The sequence below is a fragment of the Macrobrachium nipponense genome, chromosome 18, assembly GCF_015104395.2.
Source record: "Macrobrachium nipponense isolate FS-2020 chromosome 18, ASM1510439v2, whole genome shotgun sequence".
NCBI classification, from domain to species: Eukaryota; Metazoa; Arthropoda; class Malacostraca; order Decapoda; family Palaemonidae; genus Macrobrachium; species Macrobrachium nipponense.
In genome coordinates this window covers 22193874-22221847 of record NC_087211.1, presented here as the reverse complement: position 1 = coordinate 22221847, position 27974 = coordinate 22193874, and the positions used below count along the sequence as shown (strand labels likewise).

The following is a 27974-nucleotide window of genomic DNA, read 5'->3' as shown; positions in this document are numbered from 1 at the left end:
ACGGTCCTGACCATTTGGCGACAGCTCCTCACCGCCGAAGAACATTTTTGGTTACGCGCTTACCAATAGAACGAATATCTTATTCTGCTGTTCATACACTAAATTCTCTTTGGTGTGTAACAACAATAGTCTACGGGAAATGCACTCCACCTGAGATTCGTCATAGTCTGGCTGCTGGGTTCGTTAGAAATATGCTGGTACACGTACCATTGTCCCATAGCTTCGAGGGGAATGTAATGTACCCAGGGTATGAACTTGCAACCTCGACTGTTCCCTTGGATCAGCCTCATTTTTCCATAGTAAAGGTACACCAAAGATGAAAAAATCATGGGTATTTTACTATTAGTAATACTACCATTATTACTACGAATAATAATGATGATAATAGATGACAAACTGAAATAGAAACAAATGAAATTTAAGGATTAATAGGTAAGCCTGCACTCCAATAGAAATTTTCTATGATTATTTTACATCCAGCCAAATAATTAAATGCTAAACCACATGACTAAATTGGACCGTGTGTGGTGTACCTACAGTACCACGGAACAACAAAAGGCCTGAATAACATTCCTCTCCTAGGACTGCCTTTCCAAATTCCACTGAAGGATGGTCCAGAAAACGAGAATAGCGGAAATGATAAGAGATTCATTTCCCTAATTCCAGTCTGAAAAAAAATATGGCATGAAGATTATGACACAGATTAAGAATATTGGTTATGTGGCCAGAGGTCCTACAAAATATGGAGAACACATTTTTCACACATTCTAGATCTTAAAAAAATGGTTTTCGGTCTCCTTTGTCTCCAGTACTACACACACACACATACATACATACAAACAAATACAAGTGTGACGTGGAAATAAACTCATATTATCACCAACTTGCAGTTCCGCCATACCCGTCTAATTACCCAGCGAAGTATAGCCTGATCAGTATATGAATGGGTTACCAAGGGATGGCGGATACAGTGGACATATAACTTTCCTTTTAGTGAAGTAGATCCAAAGGCGTATGGCCGGTAATCTCATCCCAAACTCGTAGCTAAGAAACGGGAGGGGAGCACCAAGACAATGCCTGTAGCCATCCGGTCAAACAGAAACTGGAGTGTTGTTAAATGACGATGAATAATAGGTACAGAAAGGCGTGAAGACATTCAGGAACAACGTAGTTCATTATCCATAAAATCTATATATATATATATAATATATAGATATATATATATATATTTATATATATATGTGTGTGTGTGTGTGTGTGGAATAACAAAATAAGTAACTGGAACTGGACTAATTTCTAAATGAGATGTAAATATTACCTTACAAGGCTGCTCTCGTGCGCAGAAGCAACGATTTGTAAACGGAAGTACTTTTGTTCTGATATTTGTTTTTCTTTCCAGTAAAAATAACGAATGGTGGACACTAGCACATAATGGTCGACGGAAGTTTGTCAGAAATAAAAGCCACTGCATCCCTCATACATTCCCTCTTTACTTGCGCTACAGGCAGCCAGAAATATGCATCCTCTTCCGGGACACTGATGTAACAACACCCTACAAGCGTTAAAGTACAATGACTGTAGAGTAGCGCGCCTGTGCGGTAGATAAATAACCTTGATGTCATGATAAAACCACTTGTATTGTTATTCACGAGCTCAGTATTGCCTCTCTCAAAGGGAGCTTAACAACTGACTAAGTAGTCCCAGTTCCATACCAAACGGTTGTGAAAAAAATAAGGAAATTGCCTCTTATAAGTATCTTATTTCATAAGGTACGCTATATCTTTTTTAACTTCGTCTGAGTGCAGTGGATTATTTAATGAGGTGGTTTCAAACACAGGATGATTTACTTCAGCGTTAATATCAGTTTGAACCTCATTTCCTGAATTGTAATAGGACAGTTTGCACTGTCAGTTTGGTGAGGGGTTTAGCGGGATGCTCTTGGAAGCAACTCTTGCTGGGATATGGTCACCTTCATCTAACAACAAAAATGAGTCTAAAAGCGTGCTTTCACTTCATGTATATTTGCCGTGAGTACGTTCTACCTAATAACAGTAGGGTAAGTAACAGTAGCAGCGTAGTGAAACGAGAGATATGTCTGAGTTTATTGTAATTTCGAAGAGCTTCAAAAGTATCCAGTAATTAGGAACAGGTGAAGTTCAAATTCCGACTGTCAGGTCGAATTAACGGATGAACCATTTCTAGAAATGGTAGTTTACGCAATGTGGACAACGAATCATCATTCCCAAAGTGTCTTGAACATTCACGCGTTGACGTTTTCGAGGGCGTTTTCTTTCGACATTCTAATCCCTTACGATGATCCTGAACACATGTAAATGACGTAGTTCACTACGCTGTAGTATCATAAACTGAGCTCGCAAATTTTATAGGGAAAGAGGCTTTGTGGCTCTCTCATCAAGTGTGCTATTGGTATCTACTGTCGCCTAAAACACTTGAATTAATCAAATGCGAATGTCTGAAACAACTTTCCTAATAAACTTAGGTATGCAGAAGAGAAACTTCACGTCAAACGAATTAGCGCACGAGTTCTCAAGTTTGTGAAATGGCTTGTAGTTAGGTTATATTTGCAGGTTTTTGGCACCTACTGATTCAGGTCTTAGGTCACGATCTTTTGTAATTTCTGCAATAAATTCTTTCATTCTTACCACCACCATAGTTCAAGACTTTTCATGGGCCTTGGCCAGAGTCGTTTAAGTTATTGTCTATCACACACACACACACATATATGTATATATATGTTATATATATATATATATATATATATATATATAATCATTAGTTTTAAAATTTTCTTGAAATGTAGTTTAGTTCCCTTTCATTTTAACCTATAGTTTCCCCTGCGCACTATTTCATGAAGTCTTGATTCTTAATTTAGTTTGTTGTGTAGTTCATTAAAAAAAATTCTGAAACTAAGCTCTGTTGAGTGTCCTGTGCACAACTAAGTGTCTGTGGTGTTTCTAGTGAATTTTAATAGACTTCACTACGTGTGTGTGTGTGTGTGTGAAGTAATGAATTTTTAAGCATATCTTTGACTTGCTTTAAGTCAATTTAGGAGTGAATGAAATGTTCTGTAATGATTCTTGAGCCTGCAGATGGTGAAAATATCGTCATTGTTCTCATAATACCTTACTTTTCTTCTCATACTAATTTAGGTTTCATATTTGGTCCAGTTTCATTTTATGAGACTAGCGCCTAAATGCACATTTTGCCCTTATTCCTCTTTTATGTTTCTTATTTGAGTGATAAAATAGTCTAGTTCATCGATGAAGTTGGAAAGCTGAGCATCAGCATTTATTTTCTTTCCTTCAAATGTAATTTAATTCCTCACAGAAGGACTGAAATGATGTGACGTGTGCGTGTGCATTTGTACCGTTGTTGTTACACAGATAACCAACTCCAATGTAATTTCGCTCCACCATTGTCAACTCAACTTCCGGCCGCATCTAATTAATCTGATTGTTGAAACAATGGGCAATGGCGGCTCTTTGGAAAGAGCGAAAATAATACCATATATAAATGTTCCACGAGTATTGTCACAGATCATGTCTCTGAAATAGTCGGGCGCTGAGTTAGCTAACAATTCTCATATGTGCGGAATCGCATATTTAGAAGGAATTCATTATTAATGTGTTAAAGCAGTGTGTTTTTATAGTTTTATATCGGGAACAACATACAGTGTTTTATTTTATCCTCAGTGAAGCTTTCCTCAATACCTTTCAGAAGAATAAATGTAAATGAATAGAAAATTTTATCGTGTTCAAGTATAGCATACGTGCTAACATATTTCTCAGCCAGGATTTCGGATGCAGTAAGTCATTTTTTAAGGAATAGATTGATAAAGAATAAGATGGAACAGAAGTAAAGCAATTTTTTAAACGATTTTGCTCGATATAAATAATGCTGATATAAGTGTTTAATAGATGGTGCATGCATGGCCTAAAGATAGGGATTAATAAAAAAGGACATTTAAGAAAACTGATTTGAATTCGACCCATTTTTACTACGTATTCCTCGGTTGGGCTTGAAGAGTGCCCTTCAGTCAATATCTTTTAGTTTGTTCATTTTCTGAGCTTTTTGGTAAATATAGGCAACCGATGACACCGAAACTTTTTCATGCATTTGAACTGTAACCTCCTCCATTCATTGTCCACTATAATAATATCGCCTGCATATATTTACCATCATCTACAAAAACGAAAAAAGGAGACTGTACTATATTTATGATGAAGCTTTAGTCATAAATTAGGGTGTAAATAGCTCGATAACACTGCGATGGTCCAAGCATCGCATTGAAAACACGCCAGACCTCGTAATTTCCATTCTGCTGGGCTCCTCACTCTTACTCATCTCTGGTGAAAGATCGTTTCCTAGTCACGAATATTATTCTTACTTTGTCAGGTTTTCACCTAAGCGTGCCTACCGTAGTCACAGTATTCAAATGTACATCCTCCTGTACGAATACCAAACGAATCTCACATCATCTTGTTTTTGGCCAAAAAATTGATACACACTCCACAAATCTGGTATTGCAGAGGCGCTGTGAATATTTCAGGTATGATCAGCATTCGATTATAGAAGTTTATATCTTTATGTTCATATTTCATCTTACTTACAGAATGATAATAACTGAGACATGGATGGGAATCTTCACGATTCTTCTCTCCTTTTCTATGGCCACAACATTTCCAGTGAATGAAGAATTTGGAAGCTTCGCCGCCATATTATTAAACGAAACACAAGAAAATGAATATCTGGAAGATCAAACTAACTTGACCACTAATTTGAATTCCATACTAAATGACATTTTAATTTCTTTATGGAATATTGCCAAGGACTCGTGCGAGAAAAGTAAGGACACATCAGGATGCTGCCGTTTACCTGAAGATACGGACACCGATAAAGAAGCCAAACTTCGCCAAAGTGTGGCACAGTGGAATGAAGCGCTGACTTCCTTAAAAGCAGAAGGTTTGACTTATCTGTGGAATGATAAGATCAAATGGCTATTCGATAGTGCAGTACCTGGGAGGAGCAACAGTCCCCTCTCAGATATGACTAAAAGAACATATTCTACGTGGAAAGAAATGGCATGGAGTCTAGATGAGCGCCTGAAGGTTTCCAACTGGAATGAGACTATGATGGCCCACAGAAAAGGTTTTATATCTGATTGTTTACCGAAAACCGTAGATCAGATCGTTGAGGTTCCACGGGAAGAACAGGATATTGTGACTGTACATCTAAGGCAGGGCGTTATCTTCAGCAGAAGGGAAGCTATAGGCCAAGATAGGTTCTTCTATAGTTTTAAGGGGATACCCTACGCAGAACCTCCCACAGGACTCCTCAGACTCAGGGTAAGCGAATACCAATTACAAATCTGAAGGTGGAGCAGAACGTTTTCCAAGCGTATTGCTATTTAGTGGTAAATTTTATTTAACAGAAACTGACAAAATATCAAGATTAGGATTTACTGTCATACCTGATTGGCTGTAAAATTCATATGTGAGGAAAATAGGATGTAGTGAATGTGTTACGTTATTGATTTACCTCAGAATTCATATATATTTTCTTAATAAATAGGGCTGTATATTATGTATTGTTCTAATTTCACAGAAACCTTAAAAATGTCTTTCTCAGTTATAAGAATTGCTAGAGGTCATTCTAACTTTTCATATAAATGTAAATGAATTAATGTATTTAGGTCAGTAATGGCACAAATTTATAACTGAAAGGTTTAAGATACATAAATAGATAGTACTTACACACAAGCGCACACATATACAGGATAACACGAGTTTATGCAAATATTTTGGGGAATGAAAGAAAAAGTAATTTTGAGAATAAAATTTTCCAAACATGCATTTTAAGGCTTCGTTTGTTGGTGAGGGGAATTTCAAAATGACCATTATCATAAGCCCTGCTTTCACGCGATGGAGGTTGGTACCGAGAGGTTGAGGTGAGTCAAATAGGTTAGATTTGGAGTGAGTAACCTGGGATGTCGGGGGAGCTAGGATGCTGCACAGAAGACAGATGGAGCGATTAGGTCCATGTAAATAAAGTACCTCCCAGTCAGATGTATTATTTAGATTTTGAAGAAAATAAATGTATGCATCATTGAATCCTATTCCCCCCTATCAGTGGTATTCATTGGACTCTGGTAAAAAACAAGAAAAAGAAAAGTAAGCCTAACTGAAGATGCCATCAAAGGTAGGCCTGCTTATTCATTACATCTAGAAAAGATTTCAAATGTATATTTAAAAATCTCTTCCCCTCCATCTAAAGTACTCATCAGAACCAGTCCAAGGCGTAGACCTATACTCTGTTTTCTTTTCATCTGTCCATCCGCCTGTGGTGTTTTCGTATGGTAACACTGCGTCCTGGGCTTTAGATAGTTCCGCTATGTGTAAATTTTAGGTAAATAAAAGGATATCTGGGTGTACATTTGCAACAGAAAAGTGTTTTAAGATTAACTGTATGCGAATTACACCGTTAATATTCGAAATAGGATATTGTTATTAATGTTGAATGCAAGCTGAATGTAACTATCTAAAGCCAGGGACGCAGTGTGTTACCATATGCAAACACCACAGGCGGATGGACAGATGAAAAAAAAAAAACCGAGCGGTCACGATTCCTGGTTCAACAATCCGTGACGAGGCGGCAGTACAGAATACGCTAGAATTCAACGTTCACAAATGAATGTTGCTCGGCTACATTTAAACTGCTTACTTGCTACGTAAAGCCATATGTTATCGTTGCTAGCTAATCATTCAAATTAGATTACTTGCAAGAAAGAAAATAAAAATTAAAAGACTATCAATCCATTTGCTTCCTTCATTTCAGACGCCCCCTACCAACGTCAATCGCGTGAAAGCTGCGTTAATGATAACGGTTATTTTAAAATTCTCCTCACTGGCAAATGAAGCATATGTTTGTAGAACATTTTCTGCTTAAATTGACCTTTTTTCTTGATTTCCCAAAATATTTGCATAAACTCGTGTTACATGCTACATACGTATATATATATATATATATATATAGTATAGATATATCTATATATATATAAATTTCTGGGTCAGCCGTGTCGCTCCGTTAAATAGGTTCCTTTCAGCACTATTTCTAAGTAAAATATTGCTAAATACCAGAGAAATATATAAATTATAATATTATTTTTGTGTATGCTTCTAGGATCCAGTGCCAGCATTTCCATGGAAAGGCGTAAGAAATGGCAGCATTGAGGCACCACTGTGTCCTCAACAGGAGTTCTATATAACAATAGGAAATGAGGACTGTCTTTACCTCAATGTTTACACCCCAAGAGTAAGTACTAAGTAGCACAGATATGGGATTTTAATGCATTATCTGGTTTTTCCATTTAATTAGTATTTGTTAATGATTATACCATTTCGTAATATGCACCAAGTGCAAGCTGAGGTTATCTTACGATCCCCAACAGCCATACAGGTCAGACCTTCCCGTAATGGTGTGGATTCACGGAGGGCATTTTATTCTTGGAGGCGCAACCGAATTTCATCCTCTGCCATTACTTACGAGAGACATCGTCTTGGTGGTCGTGCAGTATCGCCTTGGAACTTTAGGTAAAAATATGAAGTCTTCTAAAAGATTCCTGTAAATTCTGAAGTAAATTTTTGCTGTTACTTTTCATGAATTAAATATGTATAATATCGACACTAGTAACGACTGTTTTAATTTTGGTCACTCGTCGATTGTACCTTATTACATGGAAAAGAGGGGGAAAAATTCCATTTTCTCGAAGGGTTCCTGTCAACGGAAGATGACGTACTGCCAGGAAACCTAGGCCTAAAAGACCAGTCACTGGCTCTACGATGGGTGCAGCAAAACATCCACGACCTCGGTGGCGACCCAGAAAAGGTCACCGTATTTGGGGAAGGCTCCGGGGCTTCCTCGGTTCATTTTCACATTCTCTCACCGCGATCTGAAGGCGAGTACTGAGTTTCATGTCACTGACACTGTTACACTCGCAGACAATGAAATCAAGATTTTATAAGAGCTATCGTTTTACAAATTGAAGGAATGGAAAAATATTATAGATAAATTCTCCTTAGAAATTATCAAAACCCAATCAAGATATGTTATTTAAACACATATTCTTATGCATTCTCATTTCACTGTATATAAATCAGTGAGCCAACCACCAGTTCAATGGAAAAGGACCAGTAATGAAGCATTTATGATATTTATAAAAATTTTAAATACTTGCTGATTACGAGCATGTTTAATGTTAAGCTTTCTTCTAAAATGACAGACAGACGGGTATGTTCATAAGGATTATGCACTTTGAAGGATAGAAATATGACAATTTGATAGATTCAGATTTCCTTTTTAACACCAAAGAGCTGATCAGGTTTCTCTTGAAGGTCTGTTCCAGAGAATGATCCTGCAGTCTGGAAACGCACTGAACCAGTGGGCGTTGAGGACTGACCACAAGAAAGTCGCTATGGCGATTGGTAGCAAATACAACTGCACGGAAAATGAATCCTTCGACTCTAGCGTCCTCCTGAAGTGTCTGCAGGATCTCCCATTGAACGACCTCGTTGAGGCGCCTTCTTTGTTCACTGTAAGTGTTGGCTCTTCTAGTTGATCTCTGAGTCAAGCCCATTGTTTTCACACTGGCAACTTTGTTTACAGAGTTAAGTATATCTTAGTTTAACCAGACCACTGAGCTGATTAACAGTTCTCCTAGGGCTGGCCCATAGAGGGTATATACCTGGAGTTGCGATCTTTATACCAGTACTACGTAGTTCGGTGGTCTTCCACCAGGGCGGCGGCGGTGCAAACTGCAAAGCCTTGCGGCCATTTTTGAAGGTCTACTAACCCACAAATCGAAGAGGGATTAGCGCAATGTTTTTAATGTTTAAGGAGTAAGTGTTTAGCAATTTTTTAGGGTCTAGTGAGTTAGTGTTTGTTGAATGTTTATAAGTAAATGTTCAGATTATGGTTTAGTGAATGTTTACTGAATGTTTTGTTTTGTGAATGTTACTGAATCTTTATTATGCAAGTATTCAGTGAATGTTTATCATTTAGGGTTTTGATGAATGTTTCGTGAATGTTTAGTGTGTAAGTAATCAATGAATGTTTAGTGAGTGTTTAGTGAATGTTTAGTGAGTGATTAGAGTGAAAATGTTATGTGAATGTTAGTGTTAAACAATTGTTTAGTTTAGTGCATAAGCATTCAGTGAAGGTTTAGCAAATGTTAAGAGTTTAGTGAATGTTGAGTGTGCCAAGTGTTTAGTGAGTGTTTAGGGTTTAGTGAAGGTTTAGTGCATGTTAGTGTTTAGTGTGTAAGTTTGTTTAGTTAGTGTTTAGAGTATAAGTGAAAATGTTTTGTGAATGTTAGTGTTTGACGAATGTTTAGTGAGTAAGCATTCAGTGAGTGTTTAGGGTTTAGTGAATGTTTGTGTTTAGTGAATAATAGTAAGTATTCAATGGATGTTTAGTGAATGTCTTATGATTGTTAGTGTTTAGTGAATGTTTAGTGTGTAAGTGTTTATTTTGTGTTTAGTGAGTGATGCTTAATGAGCATTTAGCATTTAGTCAGTGTTTAGTGTTAGGTGAGTGTTTAGGGTTCAGTGTACAGTGAATGCTTAGTGAATATTTAGTGAGTGTTTAGTGTATAGAGAGTACTAAGTGGATGTTTAGTGTATAGTCAGTGCTTAGTGAATGCTTAGTGATTGTTTAGTGTTTAATGAATGTTTAGGATTAAGTGAGTGTTTAGTGAATGTTTACTGTATTTGTATAGTGAGTGTATAGTGAATGCTTAGTGTTTTATGAGTTTAGTGAGCTTTTACTGTATTGTGAGTGCTTAGTGATTGTTGACTATCCAGTAAGTGTTTAGTTATTGAGTGAGTGTATGTTAAGTGCAAGTGTTTAGTGAGTGTATAGTAAGTGTGTGTATAGTGAGTGTGAGTGTATAGTAACTGTGAGTGTTTAGTGAGTGAAAGTGTATTGTGAATGTTAGTGTTTAGTGGTTGTACATTACTGTTTAGTTAGGGCTTAGTGACTCTATGCTAAGAAAGCCCTGTAATTTACAGGAACCATTTATGCTAGACACTCCTTAGATCCAACAGCAGATGCTTAGGCCTTGACCACAATGGTTGGAGTGCTTAGGCCAACCTGTTTTTGTAAGGTAATTTTTCTCTGTGAAATTGGATCCAGTAATATAATAATAATAATATAATAGTAGTATACCAGTAGTAAAAATAATAATATAATAATAGTAAACAGATAAAAGTAATAGTAGTAATAAAAATCATGAAAGTAATAGGTATAGTACCATGAGCTGGACCGAGACCTTTCAATATGGCCTCTCGAGGTCACACGTTAGGCAGGGAGGGAGATCGCCACTCCAATGATTTACGCTCTATGGGCTGCCCCAAAGGATTAGATATTTTTACGTGGTTACGAACCAATTGGTTACCTAGCAACGGGACCTACCGCTTATTGTGGGATCTGAACCACATTATATGGAGAAATTAATTTCTAATCACCAGAGAGAAATTTCTCTGATTCCACATTGGCAGAGCGGGGAATCGAACTCGGGACTGCCGAATCGGCAGGCAAGCACGTAGACCACTCGTCCAATGAGGAACTAGAACTCTGTTTACAGACGATTTTCTTGCGTCAGTGAATGAATATGTTCATTTCTTCATGTGTCAAAACTATTACCTGTGTATGTGTGTAAGTGTGTGTGTTCGTGTGTGAATGTGCTGTTTCTTTATTGGAATCTTTCCTAGATAACGACCACCGAAAACCTGTGGGTGTCGCTATTTAGGAAAGATCCCTTTATTCATGCGCAAATTCTCAATTGCTTTTTAAATAAGTGTTAGGCGATAAATTGCGGTTCATTAGAAAGCTTACAATTATACGAATAGTGACAGTTTGTGTGTGTGTGTGTGTGCGCGCGTGCGTGTGTGTGTTTATCTGAATGCTTGACACACTGAACTTTCATTGAGCCCAACCAAAACTTCTTCATCTGAAAGAGTGTGACGGCAGAAGTCAACGGCGAGACCTTGTTTCTAAATCTAAGGGACTTGAGTTGAGTGCATTCATTTATTGTGATAATTCTTGTGAGCTCTTTAACAGAACATATCAGACTGGTCTTCGACCTTTTTAAGGTTTTGCAATGACAAGGGGGCTAATGAAGAGGCCCTCGGTGGAATAATTACAAATCAGTCGCCACTTTGATATAAAAAAAAATGATGACACTTATCTTACACAGTGAAGGAAAAATTATGAAAACCTGCAACTTTGATTTTCGGCAGGACATGAGCAAAATTTTGCAAAAATCTTTCTTTGAAGACATTTGCTGTAAGTAACCTGAAAACAGCAATGAAAAATGTGGATGCATTCACAATCTTTATTCAGGAAATGAGGTCGCGGAAATCTGTGTACAAACTAACCTTAAGAACGTATCCTAGCATAAAGTACTACTTTACCATTATGTTTAATCGTTCCCTTCTAGATGATTGTGTCCCTTCCGTTAGTAATGACGCCCCGGGTGGATGGAGATTTCTTGCCAGCTCACCCGGCCTCCCTCCTGAAGGAAGGAAAGTACCACCCTGTCGATATTGTCTCTGGGGTCAACATGCACGAAGGAGCCACCATTGCTTTGCGTGGGTATTGGCGGGTCTGTTCTTCATCTCCGATAAGCAACAGCTATTCATCTCTTTCCATTTCATCAGAAACAACATTGCCATTTCTCATTGAAAGATGGGAATTGGCTTGGCTCGTGTCTTTCAAAATGAAGGAGAAAGGGAAAGACTTTCAATCACGGCAATCCAGTTCATTATGCTGCCAGTGCATTTGATTCTAGTTAAATCTCACCTTCCCTTGACGTGTTTATTATCCTAGAACTAGAATGAAAAGAGGTTGTACTATGACATAACACTGTGTAACTTTCTTGCCGCTTGAATGATACGAAAGAAAACCAGTCAATAAACATTTTCCATTCTCCCATCTTCCTTTCCACAGCATTTGCGCTAAATCCTTGGCTGTCTCAAGATCTGGTCGACAACTTCGAGATAGCAGCTCCTACCATGATGGCTGTCGACAAGGAGTCGTCTCCAGTGCATCTGGCCAGGAAAATCTTTCACCATTATCTGGGAAATCAGTCCATTTCGTGGGATGTAGTCAATGAAACGGTCCAGGTGAGTTCACAGTCGCTCCCCGCAATACTAAAAACATCGTTCCGCTATTTAATTTAACATTGACAAGAATATTATCAGCTGTTAATTCTTTTAATGCCAACTAGAATATTATGCGCTGTCTTCCTTTTAATGCTCGTAAGAGTATTGCAAAGTTCGAAGAACCATTGTGTGAATCATATCTATTGCCTTCTGTGGTATTTATCCTAATTATTTTGATATGCTAAATAAGTTTAGCACTTGAATTGATCTGTGATGCTTCTGGTGCATAGAAATTATAGAAAGTGTTTGCTTATGTTACGGGTATATGGATAGTGCAAAATTCTGCCTCCAAATAAGATGGTCAGAATCTAACTGATTTTTCCTCAGATGTGTTTCGGTTCCGCTGATGAAAATGAACGTTCCAGGACATGAACGATTAATTAAGGAGAAATCAAATCCTAACACACTTAGTGTAAATCATACCCTCCTTCAGACCGAACATTAGACATACTTAATCTGAGCATAAAAACACCGAGCTGCACTAGACTCATAACAGCCACCCAGACAGTAAGCGTTCATGCATCGCCTTTCAATCATCCGCCACTTGGTATGTTAGGAACAGATTTTGAGCATCCATGTGTGGGTGTTGGCAGCGAGCTATCATTTTCAGTAGGACATAGTTGTCCACTGAATATATAATTACACATAACTGTATGTTTGTTTTTATGCCTTTCGGTCCACGTATCTAAAAGTAATCGGTGGATTTGAGCTAAATCTCATGGAGGGGAAGCTATGGATCAAGGAAGATTATATTACAGTTTGTGATGAATTCAGATCCGTATACAGAATTTGGATTGTAATTTATGACTGTTTGGAGACTTTCTTTCTAAGGTCGCACTCAGAAAGTCTGTTGGGTTTGATTCCCGCTCGCTGCTCACCCAGTCGACCCTTCTTTCTGTGGATGGACACCGGGACTTAGTTAAGTCCACTTCGCAATATCCTCTCCCCCAACCCCTCTTAATCTCCCTCCCCCTTCACCATCTCACTTTGTTTATGCATTTCTCTAGCTCCTCGTTGGACGAGTGGTTTTCGCGCTCGGCTGCCAATCTGGTGGTCCGATGTTCGATTCTCGGCTCTTCCAACGCGGAATCAGAGGAATTTGTTGCTGGTGATAGAAATTCATTTCTCGATATAATGTGGTTCGGATCCCCTAATAAGCTGTAGGTCCCGTTGCTAGGTGACCAATTGGTTCCTAGCCATGTAAAGATATCTAATCCTTCGGGCCACCCTAGGAGAGCTGTTAATCAGCTCAGTGGTCTGGTTAAACTAAGATATACTTAACTTATGCATTTCTCTGTGAAACAGGTCCCATACTCCATTCGATGGTACTACAGAACTGACTTAGACTTTAGGACAAATTTGGCACATCAGTAAGACAACTTTCCTGGCCAACTGATTGATTGATTGAGTGACTGATTTATAGATTTTTGGTATACATGACAAGCACTGTGGCAACTAAGGCCATTCAGCGCTGAAACGGAAACTGACAGTGAAAAGGTGTTACAGGAGGAAAACCTCAAAGCAGTTGCACTATGAAACAATTGTTAGGAGAGGGTGGACGCTGCAAAGAATCCTAAGTAATGCCTACATTGCACCGCATGAGGTATACTGACGCACTACCCCCTACGGGGGACTTTCCAGGCTAAGCATTTTGAAGACTTGGGCATAATATTTAACGTGACCTTCTTTTCAGATGATAAGTGACCTTGCTTTTAAGTGGTCTCATGCTGAAGTAACCCAACTGCATGCCAATCAAAATCTTCAAGGAACAAAAGTATTCGCATACGAGTTGCAGTACAGAGGTCAACACAGTTTTACTGACCTTTGTGGCCCAGAGGCAGGAGACCAATGTAAGATCTTTGGCCCTATACTGTATAATCATTTGTTTTTCCTGTTTTGTTATGAGCACTTCGGAGAAACTGATGGATAAAATCTATATTTCGAAATATAAACACCATTTACAGTTCGATGCAATTGCAGCATATTCGTCTTTCAAGGAAATGTGAGTCAACTCAAATATTTTTTAATTAGATTTCATAACCATTTTTTAGAACCCGATGAAAGAATTCAAGCGAAGATTCTCTTGCTCCAACAGGGATAACTAATGCAGACGACCTCCCTTACTTATTCAATTATACAGTGATTAATCTTCAACACCCTGAGGACTTAGCAGTTCGCGAGTTGATGGTAGACCTGTGGACTAACTTCGCTCTGCACGGGTAAGAGTAGATCATTTTGGTCAGTGGGTGGGCCTTTTATGCTTATTCATCATTTTTCAAACCATCCGTATTAGCTTTATCATGATTACCTTGATGTGGAGTGTAAGAACTTCGTATGGGCTAATTTAAATGCCTATGAAGTTAGTTCTTCAAACATTTTGAATAATGAAGAATTTCTTAAAAATAAATGAATCACAAATCGGTGCTACTTTGGCTTGTTATATATATATACTCGTCAGAGGTGCTAGTACTAAACATGGTGGAAGCTTCTTGGGACGCCGTGTTTAGCATACTAGATATCGTTTATTAATATGATTAGTCTACCACACAATAAAGAAATGGGTTTATATAATAATTCGATCCCCCAGGGGCTAGTAGCCTACTCAACACGGCGTCCCAAGGAGCTTCCGCCATTTTTAGTACTATAGTAGATGCACATGAACCGTACATCTGATGTCTAGGCCCGTCCCCAGATTGGCTGTTGATAAGCCAGTCACAGGGCCTGAAACTCTCAGTCTCTCTCTCGAGAGTTCACATATTCAGGAGGTAAGTTCCACTTCTCCTGAGGGATATGTCTTTTAAAAGTATCCCTCAGGAGAGGTGGAACATACATCCTGTCTATGTGAATTCTCTCGAGAGACTGAGAGTTTCCAGCCCTGTGATTGGCTCATCAACAGCCAATCAGGAGCGTCGTAAGGGACTGGCCTAGACATCAGATGCACGGGTGATATGAATCTACTATAGTCTACTATCAATCATATATGTAAATAGCACTCCTCCTATAGGGACCCAACACCAGACGATACTCTGGGGACCAAATGGCTGCCTGTCTCTAATAATACTACCTGCCTTCAGTTCTTGGCTATAAACTCATCCCTTCTAATGCAAAATTACGATTGCATCGAGGTAAGTTAAAGCTATCAGTACCAGAGCAACATATCGTTTATTGCTTCTTGAATATATTGGGGGTATGCAATCATATTGTTTACCAATTATCTTGCATTTTTAATTCATCAGAGTTAACACCGAGTAAATAACACAAATTTGTTAAATAGTAGTTCGTCATATTTTTGTGCATGTACTATTTAACGCAAATTTACAGAAATTTCGTATATACTAGTTTAGTTTCCTTCGCCTGGAGCATTCATTTTGAAACGAGGCTAGACAATGCATACCCCACCCCCTCAGAATGCCCTTTATCTCCAAAAGTTACAATGGCGTCTTCACGAAATCTAATCACTCGTTGACACTCACGATGCCCATCTTATTGAAAACTTTTGTCAAATTCCACTCATTACTTTACATATAATCAGGCTAATAGAGAGGCACAGGAATAAACAAACCGAAGCAAAATCATCTCCCTGAAAAATCTAACATTTCTTCTGTCAACTTCCCTCACAAGCAAATCAAACCTGATGTGATGCTATATAGAACCAGCTGTTCGGTTGGCTTGAGGAAAAAAATGAGTCAGGGATGAGTTCAAAAAGAAAATGAGAACAGTAGAGGAGGAAATTGTCAGGCTAAATTACTGTTATTTTATAGCAAACACGTATAATACGTTTGTTGAAAAAAAAACTTAAAGATCAGAATGAAATTCTAGATACACCAGTGACTAAATGTTATTTTGATGGTGAATGTTATCTTAGCTACAAGAAAATGTAGGTAATTATAATTTACTACATGTGTAAATGATGTTCATTGCATCTAAAGACAATAAGTTACACTTGACTCTGACAAATCTCTTAGTCACAGTGTATTTTAGACCTGTTGCTACACCTTTCTTTTGTTGTCTAGTTTTCACCAATCATTTTCTTTCAGAGTCTGGACTTTTGGCGCAGTCTGCCCACAGAGACGAACAAGGTTTTGTTCCCAGAACGAATTTCCAAAAATGAAATACCATAGAGGGTAAATATATACCTGGAGTTGCGATCTCTGTACCAGTACTATGTAGTTTGGTGGTCTTCCACCAGGGCGGCGCTGCAAAGCCTTGCGGCCATTTTTGAAAGTCACTTAACCCACAAATTGAAAAAGGGATTAGTGTGAATTTGAATTTTTTTTATTGTTAATGTTTAATGAGTACGTGTATAGCAAATTTTTAGGGTTTAGTGAATGTTTATGAGTAAGTGTATAGTGACTGCATAGTTTAGGGTTTAATGAATGTTTAGTATGTAAGTATTCACTGAATGTTTAATGCGTGTTAGTGTTAGTGAATGTTAGTGTTTAGCGAATGATTAGTGCGTGAGCATTCAGTGAACGTTTAGTGAGTGTTCAGTGAATGTTTGGCGAGTGTTTAGGGTTAGTGAATGAATGCTAATGTTTAGCAAATGTTTAGTCTGTCAGTATTCAGTGAATGTTTAGTGAGTGTTTAGGTTTAGTTAATGTTTGTGTGTAGAGAGTGTAAAGTAAATGTCTTGTGAATGTTAGTGTTTGGTGAGGGTTTAGTGTGTATAAGTGTTTATTGAATGTTAGTGTTTAGTGAATCTTTCCTGTTGATTGAGTGTTTAATGAATGATGAACGGATGGTCATTCAGTGTTTAGTGTTTTATGAGTGTTTAGGGGTTTAATGAACACTTAGGGTTTAGTGAGTAGTTAGCGTGTAGTGAGTGCTTAGTGAGTGTTCAGCATATAGTGAGTACTTAGTGAATATTTAGTGTAAAGTGAGTTCTTAGGGAATGCTTAGTGTTATCATTGTTTAGGATTAAGTGAGTGTTTACTGAGTGTTTGAGGTATAGTGAGTATTAGTGAATTTAGCGTTTTACAAGTATTTAGTGAGCATTTAGTGTATAGTGACTGCCTAGTGAGAGTTGGGTATTCAGTGAGTATTTAGTCTTATGGAGAGTGAGTGTATATTAAGTATGTGTGTTTAGTGAGTGTGAGTGTTTAGTGAGTGTACATTAGCCTACTGTTTAGTTAGTGCTTATTGAGTGTATGCAAAGAAAGTCCTGTACTTTACAAGAACCATTTATGCTTGACACCACTTAGATCCAAGAGCAGATGCTTAGGCCTTGGCCACAATGGTTGGAGTGCTTGGGCCAACCTGCTTTTGTTAGGTAATTTTTTCGCTGTGAAATTGGGTCCAGTTATATAATAATAATAATAATAATAATAATAATAATAATAATAATAATAATAATAATAATAATAATAATTGTAAGATATTAATAATAGGAAAAAAGAGAAAAATAATAATAGTAGCAAAGATAATAATAATAGTAATAAAGCACAGTACTATGAGCTGGACCGAAACCTTTCAATATGGCCGCCCGAAGTCACACTCTTAGCAAGAGATCTCCACTCCAGATTGACACTGTGAGATACTGAAGAACAGCAACGACTGAACAAAGATTTTAAGCGATGCATAAAATATTCTAAGAATACAGCAGTCCTGTACAACATCCACTTCATAATAAACGCACAAAATTGGGAACAAAACAAGCGACAGTTATTGGCTAACTTACCGCACATCCTAGACGCGTCCAACTCACTGTCTGTCACTGACAAGAACCAGGCTAATTTTAATGCTACAAGAAAAAGTAACCGGATGGAGGAGTTGTCAAAAGGTTTCTGTCAACGGTTTGTTCTGATAACTATATTAATTTTCATTACTCGGATTGTAATTTCCTTTGACAATAAAGAATAGTTCTAGTGCGTTGATGATTCAGAACTGGAATGTTATGGTAAGTAAGTCTCGCCAAGATATAGTCTCAAAATTAAAGTAAAAGGACAATGAATGTAAATTAGTGATTTGTTTTTAACTGACACAATCTTGTTTATACATAAATGATTAAGGCTCGGGAATCCATTTTCTTTACTTTTAACCTGTGAATGGCCATAAAAAAGAAATTTCATGAAGTTTGGGTTGAAATAATTCTCATATTTTGTAAAAATTATACACTAGTATATGCTCCTGAGACTCTGATTAGTTAATATCCTTTCCTTTCTTGATAAAAGTCGTTCCTTACAAGCTACTATCTTTCGAACATGTTCATCGTAAGGATTATGACTTTGGCAGCAAAGCTTTATAGCATTTGCAAGTTACAAACACTTCTTTGTCTCAAACAATATTTTGATAGATAAGCTTCACCGTAATGTGGCAATAACTTTAATGGTGGGCGAAGATTCTTTGCGACACAGTATGATATACATATACACAAAAGTGAATACATATATATACATGTGTGTGTGCGTTCTACAATGAAAATTTTATTATTCCTGGGTTCCATTTCAAAATACTGCATTTAATAATTACCAACTTGGCTTCTTTCTTGTGTCACCTTTTTTTATTCATTTAATATAAAAAATAGGCCTATTCCTTTAGACTTACAGCTTTCATCCCAACACAGTAGAGCCTAAATTGCGGATGTAAGAGTATTGGCTTTACTTTTTTCATTAAGTCGGGACTTTGAATATGTAGCTTCAGCCGGGTGGTTAATTTGCCACAAACGAGCGACGTAAGCCGCCATTGACGTTTGGTTAAATGAACGTTTAGTGGCGGGCGGCCTTTACGAGTGACCGTTTTGATGCACCTCGACGAGCCTCAAACCACTCCATTGACCATTACTTCTCCAGTTACAGCAACAACATTTAAGTGATTTCGAAGACTTAGCGCTGGTAACAAGTGACAGAACAGAAGAAAAGTAAGGCTGGTTTTTGTTTTAAACTCACATGCTTCAAATTTGAGCCGCTTGCTACTGCTAGGCTTTTTAGGTAGGCTACCTACCTTCCAGGAAGTTAGGGAAACGTAGGTTAGAATAACGCTTGCACAAGAATTGACGGGAGGGTTCAAGTGCACGGGTGCTACACTGTCTCAAAGTCACTAATCAACAATAACTGTTTAAGGTTAGATTGGAAACGCCCGTTTTGGAGTTTTATCTTGGTAAGAATTAGTCAAGACAACGTGTATAAGTTTTCAAAATTAAATACAGCGATGGAATCACGGTGGAATTTTTCCCCACTAAGACATTACGATACGAGTTTAATAATACTATTAGTATACATATGCACTGTTGTCAGTCTTCTTGCCTGGAGACAGGGGTCGGAGAATGGTACTGTGTCATAGTTGACACAGTGCTGTTTATGCTGCCTGGGAAATAGGGTAGGCCTGGCCTACCTGTATTACATGATATTCCTTGTGTATATGGGTCTTATTACTGATGAGGCCAGGTGATATCTTCCCGCTGGGAGGCAATTGAAGTGCTGATTTCCATTTTAGGGGTATTGAAGAAAATTCCTGGTACTCGGCTTGTTTCTTTATTACTCAGTACATCATGCCAATTTTCTCCCAGGCCTAGTCTCCCGGACTTGGTTAATTTACCTAGTCTTCAGAACTCCTGGACTAGATCCCTTGCAAGGGATACATAATAATTTGTATTAATAATTTGGTAAAATATCCCAAAATGAAGGGTGGACTGGTTGACGTCCCTCTTCCCCTTCGAGAGCATTCGTGATCCTTACATGGTTTTTTTAGTGTTACCAAAATGCAGACGAAAGATTCAGGGCAGTGCTCCCATACTCAAAGGGGAAGACAAACAAAACAAGGGTCTGGCCACACTGCCACCGTGCACTCGTGTCCACAACAAAAATGAAAACATTTCAGTTCCAATTATTCTTACAACAGTAGTGTACAGATATTAGAGGAGGATGATGAATCCATTCCTAAATAAATCACTAATAATTAAAGGAATATTTTTCCCATTACAAAGCTTTTCCTTCGGGAAAGAATTGATTCATGTCCACTCTAATATCAAGGACAACTGTTCCTAACAGAACCAAACAGCTCCTTAGATGGGTCTGCAACTGTGGAAAACAGGTCTTGTACAGTAGAAACAAGCAACGTTCTCAACTAGAGACTAAAGGGGCTCTTGCAACAACATAAAACAAGGATATACTTGAGTACTAAATGGGGACACTACCCTATAGGTGTGCGTTCAATACAGCTTTCCTAATAGCTTTGTCTAGCCTAATACTGGGGTTGGATTGATTCCACTTACACAGGATGTCACATCACTCTGCAACAAAAGAGTTCTCCACATGTGAAGACAGAATTTACTCCTATTGAGGCGTCCTAATGATTATCAAACTCACCAGAGCTCTTTGCTAGAAACGACTAAACTTGAATCTCAAAGGGATTCGGAAAGGGGTGTACTCTATCCTCTAAGATGTACCAAACCAGTACTACAAGAGCAAAACTCTGACAATTTCCTTTAAGACAAGACCCATAAGACCACAATTGCATTCCCTACCAGGGCAGTATGTGAATTCTTGTACAAAATGTTTTACATTATTCCTTTGTTCATTACCTCAAAACTATATAATTTTCACATTACTGGGCACTGCGAATAGGAAAAATCATATTTCCATCAACCTCAAACCAAGTAAAAAGAGAATACACTACATACAAAATTACAGTACTGTACATCATCACACAGTCTATATCTCTTCGATGAGACGTGAGGGAGGCACAATATTCCTAGCACCTCTTGTACGAACTCCTTCAGTTACTATATCAGGCATATTTTTAGAGTGCTCTTTCATGGTAACTAACCATTCTTCATCACTTGGAATGTGAGATGTATGTGGTTTAGACATTATGGGTGGTTGAGTGTTATTATGTTTGGGTGTTAAGTGTTGTATTGTCCCCTGTATGTCAACCAACTTCTGGTCCAAGTCCTTGATTTGATTTGACAAATCTCCCACTTGAGACCAAACGTCCTGGTAGGATTGAGTGAAGCTCTCAACTATCTGTAATGTTTGTTGTGTTTCTTGTTCTAATTGAATTAGATCAATATATGATTCATCAGTACCAGTCGCCATTGTTACAGTATTTCAAACACATATATAGTCAAATAATAAAATGTAAACTACATTAAGAGACAATACCATACAATCCGTCACTATAGAAATTATGAATATGCATGTAAACAAGTCATGACTTTAATCAGATAAAAATCAACAATATTGTATAAAGAAATGCATATAATACGACAAAACATAATAAGTGACCTACATAATATATAGGCACAGTGGGTATGGATCAATAGCACTGGACTACAGATCCAACACAGCTGCCACCAAATGTCACGGGGGAATTTTTCCCCACTAAGACATTACGATACGAGTTTAATAATACTATTAGTTTACATATGCACTGTTGTCAGTCTTCTCGCCTGGAGACAAGGGTTGGAGAATGGTACTGTGTCATAGTTGACACGGTGGGTATGAAGACTGATGTTTACGCTGCCTGGGAAATAGGGTAGGCCTGTCCTACCTGCTATTACATGATATTCCTTGTGTATATGGGTCTTATTACTGATGAGGCCAGGTGATGTCTTCCCACTGGGAGGCAATTGAAGTGCTGATTTCCATTTCAGGGGTATTGAAGAAAATTCCTGGTACTCCGCTTCTTTCTTTATTACTCGGTACATCATGCCAAATTTCTCCCAGGCCTAGTCTCCTAGACTTGGTTAATTTACCTAGTCTTCAGATCTCCTGGACTAGATCCCTAGACTAGATCCCTTGCAAGGGATACATAACAATTTGTATTAATAATTTGGTAAAATAGCCCAAAATGAAGGGTGGACTGGATGATGTCCTTCTTCCCCCTCGAGAGCATTCGTGATCCTTACATGGTTTTTTTAATGTTACCAAAATGCAGACAAAAGATTCAGGGGAGTGCTTCCATACTCAAAGTGAAAGACAAACAAAACAAGGGGCTGGCCACACTGCCACCGTGCACTCGTGTGTACAACAAAAACGAAAACATTTCACAGTTACAATTACTCTTACAACAGTAGTGTACAGATATTAGAGGAGGATGATGAATCAATTCCTAAATAAATCACAAATAATTAAAGGAATATTTTTCCCATTACAATGGGATGTGAGCATAGATATAGAGAGGAGAGGTTGGACAGATGAGCAATGATCGCGTGCAGGTAAGGAGCCATTGTTATGATCACTGTCAGAGATGGCATCGGTATCAGCTGCGAAGACCAGCTGTAAAAAAGCCACTTATGGTAGCCAATGCTGGATCATCAACTGCGTCAATTACAGGAACAAGTTCACAAAAGAACAGGGTGTCGCATTTCACAGAGACCTATTTTCATTCGTGAGAATCTTTATTACTGTTGAAATAACCTCAAGTAAACGTGCGTTAGATCGCAGTCAACTAAACTCCTGCTTTTATATCTAATAAAATACGTAATGAATGTTGTAATAACCTTTTTATTAAAGCAGTGGGCGTTGTTTATCCGTGGTACGTGCCTACAGCTCGTAAAATATTATTCCAAATGACGAATTGTATAGAATAAAAGTGGTTCAGTGTGCTGAAATCTTAGAAGTCACTGGCATGTAAAGTTACCATCAGTTCGTACAACCATAGTTATGCCTGACTATGTTTCCTACTACTTGTACTACAACAATGTACATAGGCTAGTTTCATGGGGCCTAGAGCCAGGCCTGCTTCAGTTTTAAGTGTTAATGAAATGTTATGGTAGTGTTAGGGTAAAATACCGTAGCGTGACCTCCTTCCAGAAAAAGTACTTTAACACAACCTGTAACCCAGGATAGACATTACCCAGTCAAGAACCAGCGTCCATCGAAGCAATACCTCAAGACCTCTAATTTCCTCTCGAAGTAAGTGTTTTCTCTTAAGTCACAAATTAATGGTCATGTAAATTTATTGTGGAAAGAAAGGCACATAACGTCGACAAATTGGCCAACTATAGTATTGCTCAAGTGTATACAAACTACAGCAGATTGAATAAAAAAAAAATATTTCTACATATAGTTATGCCTGACTCTAGACCTCATGAAACTAGTCTATGTACATTGTTGTAAGACAAGTATGTTTCCTACTACTTGTCTTACAACAATGTACATAGACTAGTTTCATGAGGTCTAGAGCCAGGCCTGCTTCAGTTTTAAGTGTTAATGAAATGTTATGGTAGTGTTAGGGTAAAATACCGAATGGCCGGCCTCTACCGTAGCGTGACCTTCCAGAAAAAGTACTTTAACACGACCTGTAACCCAGGATAGACATTACCCAGTCAAGAACCAGCGTCCGTCGAAGCAATACCTCAAGACCTCTAATTTCCTCTCGAAGCAAGTGTTCTCTCTCAAATTGGCCAACTATAGTATTGCTCAAGTGTATACAAACTACAGCAGATAGAATAAAAAAAAATTATTTCTACATATAGTACACATTGTCATTGGTAAATGCTGCAAAGATAATATAGTTGCCATCTCTACAAAACTTTATGGCTTAAACGTAGAAGAAATATCCGACCAAAATTAAATACTTTCACTCCTGCGTACAGTACATATTGTATATAGTAAATGGTGTATAAATCATTTGACAGACTTGGCGGAGATCCAAGAAAACACGTTTTAAAGAGTATACGGTTTCCCTAAGATTGTATGGGTTTGCGCTATTGTTTACTTAAGAATTATCGCATAGCAATGGCGCCAGGCAGGGCACGTCACAAACTGCTTTGGCTGTTATGCGGTGTCTAATCTCTCCTCTCTATATGAGCCTGCAGTTAAACATTCCTATTTATTGTGTATGTACTTTAATCGTATGTGGAAATAGTTACACATTTTGTTGATTTGGAATGACAGCCTAACGACATTTTGCGCCCCACACCCACCCCCTTAAGGAGTCTTGCATATTCATGGGTAGTGATGTTTTAGGGCATCATTGCTACATCTGAAACTGCATATTAGGCTTACTGACTGCCCATCTTGATTTATTTTTTACTTTCACATTCGTATCTTTTATATAGATTTTAATAATTGGGTTATAGCATTTCAAAAATATTGACAATGATACAATGTTCCTGTTGATTAAAAGGCTCGGATTGTCAACGTTTAATTAGAATGAGAGAGAGAGAGAGATGAACGTTTCATATTGAAAACAACATTCAATCTTCCGGTTATCGGTCTAGAAACAGATGCTTTTCAAATCTTGTAAAAAGACTTGCCAAATGTGTCTTTTTATGCCACGAATAGGATTTTTTTGGGGTGGGATTCATATATATTACCACGCTACCAGAAGATGGTGACAGTGATGTTCAATACCTTCGTCATAAGGACTTTGGACCAGTTTCACACTGACCAATGTATAGGTATATTCCTGGTCAGAAATTGAAGTTTTAACTATTCATGATACGTAGTCTAAGTGCGTCATACACCACCCTATTTCCGAGACATTTTTGTTGAGTATTTTAAAAAGTAATGTTATGCACACGGAAACTCTCAGGTTAGTAAAGACCTTTATTGAGTATATGAAATATATAGCAGATTAAAATATGTAGCCCGTAGAACAATAATAATGGCAACGGCCTGTTGAGTAGACCACCAAATTTCAAAACCGACAGCGTCATATTAGCTGCGTCAACAAAAGTTCGTTATTTGTTAGGTATTTCTTCACAGAAAAATAAATCTCATAACTTGTTATAGATATCAAGTAAACTAACATATAACAGTAGTAATAATCCAAATACATCCTGCCTTATTTTCTGACATCATTTAATAATAATAAAATAAAACCTAGGGACATGCAGATATATTTCAGTCATCAATACATTTATAGAAAATCGTGAAAAACACATTCAAGGGGGACTTAAGTAAACATTATCAACAATTTTGTGAGAGTTTTTGGTCTCAATTAGATAGCTCAGAATTTTTATTTTCAGTGAAATGCTTCGTATTTTCTTTAGAACAGCATTTATTTAGCCTGGATGTATGCTTTATATGACACGGATAAATGCCTGATTCCTAATATACCAGTAAAAGAAGTTGGTCTGTACCTACACTCTGCGGTTCCATCATTTGTAGAGTTTGGAGCAGTCGCCTCTCCGATTCGTAACCCCAGAAGACTATTTCTGCTTTAAGAATACAGTTGACGTAATTTAGTGATCTGATGTAGTACCAGTTAAAGAAAATGGGTTAAAATCTGGATGTTCTGCTGTCCATCGCTTGTGGAGTATGGAGTATTTACCGTTCTCCGATTCCTAGACTGACAACCACTTCCGCTGAAAAATACAATAAAACTTTATTTATGTCCTACTTTTCTTCTAGTAGCTGCTGAGTTTGATTTGCATTGCCAAAGATTTGCTTCCCGTCGTAAGGGAATAAACGTCCATGAGCAATGATGTGTTGTTAAATCACCTTTGTTTATCAAGAAATATTCCGCAAAGTTCACACTCGCTTTGGAACCGTAGTCCAAGATCTAGATCGCTAGTACTGCCATTCCTAGAGAATGGAAGCATATTCTTTTTTTTTATTTAGTTTTTATTTTATTTGTTTTTGTTTGTAGTGGAGAGCAAGAATAACTTCTCCCTCATCTCTTCGCGTGAAAGTAGTGATTTTGAACTCGATGGCATTTAACGTTGTTCTCATTTAGATCTGAGAAGTCAGAAGTGCGGAGAACATACGTGATGATCTAAAGTTATTAATAATGCTGTGACATTATAAATAGCCATCGGAGGAAAGAAATGTTTCTGCTGTGAATTAAGATGACCTTGTGCCAGGGTTGTTCTCGCTCTTGGTTCACCGGTTATTATGAGAGAAAGACCAACTGTACCTTGGAGAGGAAGTGGAGAAGTGAAAGAGAGGTTTCATGTAGAATATAATCACCCTTAAAAACCAGTCTTCTTTATCGCTTCTGGTCCATTAAGTGGCGTCATGTGTTTATTGAAAAAGCGGCCACGCAGCCATTACGATCTTCCTCGGAAACTGCCTGTCCCTCCCTATCAATTGTTGACGTTAACCTGCCTGACTGAGAGAAACACTTGCTTCCCTTCTTCGAAATCCCATTAGCCATAACGTCTCCCTATTTAGGTCTTGCCCTCATCCTTTCTTTTGGCGCAAGTCGGACGTGCTCTCAGGCAATCTACGCTCGGACAATTTTAGAAATAAATATTTTCGACTGAGAATGATACATTCTCTCTCTCTCTCTCTTGATAATACTGAAGAGCTCGCCCTTCCCTGGTGCGCGTTTATGATATCAGTACCGGCCACATTGCCCAAGTTTTTACTGTATCTCTCGAATTCTTTATCTGTTCTGTTCTATTTCTGGTTGGCATAGCGTCTTCCCGAGAACTGACATACTGAAGCTTGAAACCAGCTCAGTTGAGATTAAGAGTGAATTGGGTTGTTTATGGCACTAGTCATTCTACAATTCTTAAACCGACGATTTTTTTTATTGTGATATTTGGTAATCAAATCCAGTTTAACAGATGTCAATCGTGATGTCTCCGCCATTTTAGCATCCAATTCGAGAGGTCCTGCCCCGGGAATTTGAACGAATGCAGCAGGGCTGCCCCTAGCCGGAGTCTCACCACCTACCCACCTATCCTAGACCAGTCTCCTCCCGAGGTCTCTTACTTTCAGATGCCACCGCAAGACGGCAGCGCCAAGCTGGCACCCCCCCACAAATGGGGAATCATACTGCAAGTATAGGCCTAAAGCAAAAGAGACAAAAGGTTCCTGACCAGTAGAAAACCCTCCAGGGGGGGGTGAACCCCCACCTTCGCAGGACGCGCGGCAGGAAACCGAGGCGTGGGTGGCTTTCTTCACTGTTTGATAGCCTTAGGAGGTGGACGTGCTGGCCTCTGTCCGCCCTTCCGAGCGGCAACTGTCTCTCCCTTAAAAGGTAGGTGTCTGTTGTATGAGAACCTCGTACCCTAACCTATCCTTCCTCCTTCCCCATGATAACATCCCATCCTTCCCTCCTATCCGTACAGAAAGAAATCCTATCCACCGATCCTTTGTTTGTTTCCTCTCCCATCCTCCTGCCCTCCGGCGTGCCCTCGTGGCGGCCTTGCCCAAGACCGTCTCCCCTCACCTGAGCGCAGTCTCTCTCTCCATAATGTCTAAGTGCTAACCGTTTATAACTAGCAGTCATAGCCAAATGTGTAATTCCTATAAGACTTATTGCTACGTCCATTAGTAGAAATAATCTGTATAAGTCAAATAGTGCAGTGTAAGGAATTAGCTAAGTGGATTAGCGTATCTGTGCATATTAACTAGTCTTTAATTGTCGTAAATTTCCCTTTCAGGGACGAGAGTACATTTGCTGAGCTTCCACGTAATCTGGTTACGAAACCGGATATCGTACACATTCCACTCCATAACAAGCCCCTTGCAGCTTCAAGCTCCAGCGGTTAGCCACGGTTAACCAGAAAATTTATGTATCCGTTGTGCCTTCTTAATTGTAAATAGAAGTAAATACATTATTGCCGGTATTCAGTGTCTATATGCCGCTGGCGACCTCCCACTTCCCTTAATTATATAAATTAGGATATACGTTTGCTAATAATAAGTACTTATGTGCAAAGGCAGCGTAAAATCTTAAAACTGGCGACCGAAGCCAAGATTCCGCTAAAATATTAGTTGGTTAATTCCTTTTGTTTTTAAAGTAAATATTTCCCCTTTTCTGATCTTTGGTGGAACTGAAGACGAACCTTAACTTCATTTTTGAGTAAATTATATTATAACTGGAGTTGGAATCGTG

At 38.3% G+C, this 27974-nt stretch overlaps 1 protein-coding gene across 1 annotated transcript; it reads left to right on the top strand.

Annotated features, from left to right (window-relative positions):
* The first annotated feature begins 1324 nt into the window (after positions 1-1324).
* On the top strand, positions 1325-18375 carry LOC135196920 (venom carboxylesterase-6-like). Its single transcript, XM_064223750.1, has 12 exons — positions 1325-1769; positions 4634-5366; positions 7201-7332; positions 7469-7610; positions 7790-7975; positions 8412-8611; positions 11516-11666; positions 12025-12200; positions 13933-14089; positions 14335-14458; positions 15244-15364; positions 16277-18375. The coding sequence occupies exons 2-12, from the start codon at positions 4635-4637 to the stop codon at positions 16358-16360; spliced, it is 2205 nt and encodes a 734-aa protein (XP_064079820.1). The 5' UTR covers positions 1325-1769; position 4634; the 3' UTR covers positions 16361-18375.
* Positions 18376-27974: the final 9599 nt, after the last annotated feature.

Coding starts and splice junctions, on each gene's coding strand:
- LOC135196920 (XM_064223750.1), top strand. CDS start 4,635: ATGATAATAACTGAGACATGGATGGGAATCTTCACGATTCTTCTCTCC. Junction 7,976..8,411: donor TCTCTCACCGCGATCTGAAG/GCGAGTACTGAG, acceptor TTTCTCTTGAAG/GTCTGTTCCAGAGAATGATC. Junction 14,090..14,334: donor CCCAGAGGCAGGAGACCAAT/GTAAGATCTTTG, acceptor TTGCTCCAACAG/GGATAACTAATGCAGACGAC.